This window comes from Eriocheir sinensis, unplaced genomic scaffold, assembly GCF_024679095.1.
Source record: "Eriocheir sinensis breed Jianghai 21 unplaced genomic scaffold, ASM2467909v1 Scaffold5, whole genome shotgun sequence".
Classification (NCBI taxonomy): domain Eukaryota; kingdom Metazoa; phylum Arthropoda; class Malacostraca; order Decapoda; family Varunidae; genus Eriocheir; species Eriocheir sinensis.
Window position 1 is genome coordinate 956,818 of NW_026111831.1, and position 6,749 is coordinate 963,566.

At 40.1% G+C, this 6,749-nt stretch overlaps 1 protein-coding gene across 1 annotated transcript; it reads right to left on the minus strand.

Annotated features, from left to right (window-relative positions):
* Positions 1-553: 553 nt before the first annotated feature.
* Positions 554-4,110, minus strand: LOC126992688 (translation initiation factor IF-2-like). The gene is made up of 3 exons (XM_050851492.1): positions 3,825-4,110; positions 1,867-1,993; positions 554-1,024 (listed from the first exon to the last, which is right to left on the minus strand). The coding sequence occupies exons 1-3, from the start codon at positions 4,108-4,110 to the stop codon at positions 583-585; spliced, it is 855 nt and encodes a 284-aa protein (XP_050707449.1). The 3' UTR covers positions 554-582.
* Between the last annotated feature and the right edge of the window lie 2,639 nt (positions 4,111-6,749).

Consider the following 6,749-nt stretch of genomic DNA (forward strand, 5'->3'; position numbering starts at 1 on the left):
CATTATTATTATGAAACTACCTACTAGTTAATTTGTTTTTCGTTCTAGCAATGAAGACTGAAACCCGTTCCTCAGCACGACTGGACAAGTACATGCCAAGGTACTGTTCCACTTGCATTAATAAAGTAATCAATCTATCAATCAATTATAACCCATATTCCTTTTGTAAACATTTGCAAATTAACAGTCCCCTCTTTGTTGTCAATACTCTAAAAACACTCAAAGTACTCCTTCAATCTTCTTATACCTTCCACACTTACAATTACATTCCTATTCACACCTTTTACATTCATAGTTCATACACACCTTTTCATTCTTTTCTCAAGCTCCCTTCACTTCCTTCAAGAACATCTCCCTATTATTCTGAAAGTCATTTCTCACCTTCCCTCCTAGCTCTTCACACATTGCCTTTTTATTCTCCATTAGTGTTCTTTTTGCATTTTTTTTACATATTCATTTTAATCTCTTTTTCCAGTGCATTTGTACACTGTATCATTCCTGCATAAGCATAATTAAATTAGTACAACTAAGGTTTCACAATCATAGAACTATGTGCATCCTTTTCTACTTTTATTAGGTATATTATTTGTTTTTCCTTTCCTTTTCAATTTGTAACTTGAGCAAAATTTGTTTAAGACGCATGGCTTCCGCTTTTTCTTTGGCAGCTGCCTCCCGTGCCCTTTCAGCTGCCTCCTGCGCCCTTGCAACTGCCTCCTGCGCCCTTGCAGCTCCTGTGAAGGCCCGAGCACAAGCCGCCACCTCCTCTGCAGCTGCCTTCATGGCCCGTGCAGCCTCCTCCCCAGCCTGTGCAGCTGCTGCTGTAGCTCTTGAAGCTACAGCCTCCTCCTCAGCAGCTGCCACCTTTGCTTGAGCAGCTGCTGCATCATCCTCAGCTGGCACCTTCCCCCAGGCACCCCCCTCAGTTTGTGGCTGCAGGGTGGGCTCAGGCACAATTATTACTGTTGGTGCCTCAGCATCTCCCTGACCTACAATGAGCTGGCTCGCTGGCTCTGCTGCGTCTTCACTGCAAGTAATGTATAAAGTCATGAAATGGGTGTACAAATGAGCAGTTATAAACTAATGCAAATCTGCCATAGGGTATCTTTTTCCTTTCATATACTAGGGAGTAAATATGGCATAGTGTTATGGAAATGGAAGGCATACTCATACTAAATTAACGACAATCAATAAGGTCTAGAAGAGTTGCATATCTTTGAGGGGATTGATATTAAGAGGAGGATTCAATGAGTTCTCGGCCTAACAAAGAAGGAGTGGAGACAGGAGCCCGCCAATGCTGTAACATGTTGGTATAGGTTCCAACAAGTAATGCATGGGCTGGCATCCTTTCAGCATTTTCCATTGAGTTACAAGGTGACTTTTCATAAGTGATTCACCCACCATTCTTCAGGGACGGAATTTCAAAATTGAAGACGAGATTGGAGAAGTGCATCACACTCAAAGGCGGTTACGTTAAAACATAAAAAAAGTAAGTGGAGTGAACCTTTGCTCTATCTTTCCTCATTCTGAGGTAGGCCAAGAACTCATTGAATACACCTTAATTGAGAAGTACTATGAACCAAGGTAGGATTGCATCAATTGACAGAAGTTGCTGTACCTTTGACGTTACCTGCAGGTATAGTTAACTTGAACTAAAGCCTTTAATTAAACAATCTATTCCAACAGTAAAGATATCTCTCTCATATGTTCTTTCCAAGTGATGAGTTATGTTTCTAGTGTTTTGTAACATACTGGTTGAAGCAAATGACAAGCTTTTATTACTTTTGCTAAGCAGAACTGACTATATTTAAAAATGAGAAGAATAGAACTAAAGAGTGTACTTCACAAATTAAACAAATAGATACATACATGTCGACAGTCCTTTGATGTCCAAGGTCATCAATCTCCTCAAATCCCGTGATGACCGGGCTGTCTTGCCCCAAAACGTCCCTGACAAGTTCATCAATGGGGTCAAGGGAGGGGTGGAGGGCGCCACCTGGGAACAAATTAAAATTCATGTATTTTTTGCTTTTTTCCCCTTCTACTAAAGCACTACATTAGTGTCTTCTCAGAATGTAATGCTAAAGTGGATTATGACAGGTACTTTACTGAGATGTTATAAAACTTGTTTTTGTCTCCTGCCTGTAACTTGACCTCTCTCAACGAGTGTATCAAGACACCTCTCCACCCGGAATTGACCTCTCTTTTGGCTAATCTATAGTATCTTCTGTTGTGAGAGCGGCAATTAGTGGGCTTTTTTTCTACACTTTGTTGCCCTTGAGCCAACTCTTTGTTATAAAACAAAATTATATAAAAAAAAAAATAGCTGCTGCACTCCCACCACTATTCAAGGTTGTGTGTGTCAGAAAGGAGCATTTCTTCCTCTTTCATACTTTATCTTACAGGCATCTCTGATGAAAGAAAGTACGAGTAATAAGGGTAAGAATGGACTCTACATAATATTCATTACAAACTTAAACTGGTTTACCCATATATATCAACTAAACGAAAATTTATGGCAAATAGCATCCTGTTTCTTTCTGTACAAAACTATTTCAATGTGATTGATTTCCATCAAGCAGTTGTCTGTTGATGGCAACAAGTATGGGTATTGCAACATACTTCTATAAATATCCATGTTTGTATATATATATATATATATATATTATATATATATATATATATATATCATATATATATATATATATATATATATATATATATATATATATATATATATATATATAAACACACACACACAAGACTCATTTTAGTACTGTGCCAGTAATTCATTACCTACCAAATGAAACATCACTAGCTCTTCATATATCTTTTCTACAAACGTTCAACAATCATGGAAACGCTTTAAAAATCCAATTCAAGGACTATTTATTGTTGTAAATAGGTGTAATATTCACGAAAGCGCCCCCTATGGCGGCGCCGTGGCGACGGTGCAGCTGATGTTGAGAAATACCTCCTTGCAGAAATAAGACATATAGCAGCTGGTGTTGTGAGAAATACCTCGCAGAAATAAGACATATATATGTTGGGGGGGTCCATGGGGTGGTGCAGCCCCCCCTGGTTAGAAGGGGGCGTCGAGGGGGGTGATGCCCCCCCCGTTAGCAGGTCGTAAAGTTCGGTTGGAGAAGTTTAAATATGCTCTCCCACCCTAAACCCTCTGCGAGATATTTTGCAGCTGCACCGTCGCCGCAGCCACCGCTAAAGGATGCTACTCTTTCGTCAATATTATCCCCTATTTTCAATAATAAATAGTCCTTGAATTGGATTTTGAAAGCATTTCCATGATTGTTGAACATTTGAAGAAAAGATTTATGAAGAGCTAGTGATGTTTCATAAGGTAGGTAATGAACATATGAACGTTGGAGTCTGCAAGAGGCCGGTAGGCCTGTACAAGGCAGCTCCTTGGACCCTAAGCTCCCGTGTATCTAACCCCACCTAGTATCGCTGTCCATGAATTTATCTAATCTATTTTTGAATGTGACAATTGTATCGGCACTCACCACGTGACTGCTAAGCCTATTCCACTCATCCATCACCCTGTTGGTAAACCAATTTTTGCCTATGTCCCTGTTGAGTCTGAATTTATCCAGTTTAAACCCATTACTTTGTGTCCTACCCATACATACTGGCATGGTACTAAAATGAATCTTATATATATATATATATATATATATATATATATATATATATATATATATATATATATATATATATATATATATATGATATTCAAAGTGCTCAGAATGAGACAAAAAATGTGTAATGGGTGTTTATCAGTTAAAGCTAATATATGAAAACTTACTTACCAGTTCCATTCCGATGATCTCGAAAGTTCTTCAGCTTCATCCTTGACTTAGAAGTGATGGTGAACCATCGCTTCTTTACCTCTACGGCCGTCCTCTCATGGTGGAACTGTCCATTCAGGTCGGCCGTAATCTTCGTCCAGACATCGTGTTTCTTTTGGTTGGAAACACCAACCGTCTTGAAGTTCCTCTTCAAAACGTGGACTTCATCCCTGTATAACATAGCCAGCTGGAGAGACTCGTCGTCTCCCCAGTTAGCCTTCCTTTGACGTTTAGGTTGAGGATCCATGCCGTGAGTAAACACTGCCGAACAGCTGAGAGGGCGGTACATTTGTTTACACACTTTTCAACGGGAATACGTTTCAGCGCATTTTCTCATAACGAATTTCTATTTTACCATTTCTAACTTCCCCAAAAGTCGTAATATGAGGTCAAAATAATGTAAATCAAAGAAAATGATGTCAATAATATATTATATTCCATAAATTTAAAGTTAACAAATTGTGAGCCGTGCGTTCTAGCGGCTCACGGTGTTGTTGATTTACTGCGCTATGGCCGACGACAAGAAGAAGAAGAAGAAGACTTCTGACGGTCATTCTACTGACGGTCATAAACTCTGTTAGCTATGACGGTCAGTTATGGTCGACCATAAGCACTATGTAGAATACGGGCCCAGGAGCTTCCCTTTCATTGGATGTGTGCACAGGCTGCGTTGTTTACCCATTGTTACGTCTTTTTTACAGGGTCACAAATGCATATACTCGAATTTGACCATATTTAAAAAACCAGTCCTCTACTGTGTAAAATCAATAAAATATAATTCAAAAGAAATATGAGGCTGTTGGATTTATGAAAAAATATACTATATATATAAATTGAATTTTCTCGGTTAATACGAAAATATATTTGTGACTGCTAAAATTTCCAATTTTCTTGACTAGTGGTGTGAGAGAGCCTAAGAGTATCATGACAGACCGTGAAAAAAAACTAAAATTAAAAACGGGTGAAAACATGGATTGCAAGCCAGTGGCGCCGCGCGGAAGCTCATTGCAGCACGTTGCATTGCAATGCAATGCATGTTGCATACCACTGCATTATTTTTTCATCATATTCATTCATATACCAAAAGAAAAAAAAAATCGCAGAATTTTATAAGCCAATTTTTTTTTTTTTTTTTCAGGCTGACCATTTTCAACCTCCCCTTAATGTCAGGTTTGCAGTTATGTGAATTCCTCCTCAGGAACCCCAGAGTTCGGTTGGCTGTGTCACTGATGTGGTCTATGTGAGTGTTGAACTTTAGGTTAGTGGAGAGGTGGACACCAAGATACTTGTGTGTGTGGACTGATTCTAGGTCTGAATTATGGAGAGTGTAAGTGTGATGGATGGGGTTGTGAGCTCTGGTGAATCTTAACAGTTTGCACTTGTCAGGGCGGAAATGCATCAGCCAGGTGCGCTCGAGGGCGTCCAAGTCGTTTTGTAGTAGTCTGCAGTCGTCAGTATAGTCTTTACTGCTCTAAACAGCAGACTATCGTCGGCAAATAGTCTAGTGGAAGAGTTAGGCGTTGACAGTGGAAGATCGTTAATGTACAGGCGGAAAAGAAGGGGCCGGGCCAAGAACGGTGCCTTGTGGGACACCTGAAGAAACAGGGACAGTGTCAGATGAAGATCCGTCAAGAAGAACACGTAGAGTCCGGTTAGTAAGAAATGCAGTGATCCAGTTAATAATAGGTCCTGAAATACCGTAGTATTCAAATTTTAATGTCAGTCTTTTGTGCGGGACTTTGTCGAAGGCTTTGGCAAAATCTAAAACAATAGCGTCAACTTGTTTGATGTCACGTCGGTCAAGTAGCCTCGTCATGTCGTGAAATGTAGTAATGAGTTCCGATTCACATGAGCGTTTAGGTCAAAAGCCGTGTTGTGATCGTCAGTAAGGATGTTGTTTCTGTCAAGGTGATTCATTATGTGTTTGTGTATTATGTGTTCGAAAATTTTACATGGAATCGATGTTAGTGAAATGGGGCGATAATTGGCTGGGTCAGTCCGGTCACCTATCATAAATAAAGGATTAATATTTGCCAAAAGCCAGTCAGAGGGTAATGAGGTGGATGATAGGGATTGGGTGAATATGGCCTGAAGGATGGGGGCAAGGATGGGGGCAAAGGATTTAAGGATGAAGGCGGGAATGTTGTCGGGTCCAGTGGATTTAATTGTGTCAAGTCCTTCTAGTAATTTCTGTATTCCGTTAGTCGTAATGTCAAGGGGGGCTATGGGGGGGAAGGGCTGTGTGGCATGTTTGGTGTCAGGTTGTGTTCTTGTGTGTACACCGATTGGAACTGTGTGTTGAGTATTTGTGCTTTGTGTTGTGGGCTGGTTAAACTAATTTATTAATGTGTTAGTGTTGTCTTTTAGTGATGTAATCGTGTTAATTAGTGTCATGTTTGCGCGAAGAATTTGAAGAAGTTTCTTTTGTTATTTCTTACATTGTCTGCGAGGTAATTAAGTTGCTATGTGTTTGCGTTCCGCTACTTTTATGTTTTTGGCAAATGTCTTTTGATGTTTTTTGTAGGCGGTCCAATTATCTGTTGTGTTGTATGTCTGCGCGCGTCTGTAGAGTCTTTGTTTCTTGCGATGTTGTCTGCGTAGATATCCCGCGGAAGGAGGTCTCGTGTGTGGGTCTGTCGCAAAAAAGTCAGTGCTGAAGGCAGTTAGGTCTTGTTTGATCATGTCTGAGTCAGCTCTTGAATAAAGGGATATCTGTCTGGGTCTCGGTTTATGTCTAATCGGTAGAAGGTCAGTGTCAATGATAAGCATGTCATGGTCACTAAGTCCTGGAACAACCTGAGTGTTTGTTATGATAAGAATGTTGTTGGTGAGAAAAAGGTCAAGTGTGTGTGCTGAGGTCAACATAAGGGCCACCGTGGATATCAA

Bases quoted from the DNA above. Each gene is read 5' to 3' on its own strand.
- LOC126992688 (XM_050851492.1), bottom strand. From the start codon at position 4,110: ATGGATCCTCAACCTAAACGTCAAAGGAAGGCTAACTGGGGAGACGAC. The intron at 1,994-3,824 runs GTAAGTAAGTTT...ATTTGTTCCCAG, and splicing joins AGATCATCGGAATGGAACTG to GTGGCGCCCTCCACCCCTCC. The intron at 1,025-1,866 runs GTATGTATCTAT...CATTACTTGCAG, and splicing joins CATCAAAGGACTGTCGACAT to TGAAGACGCAGCAGAGCCAG.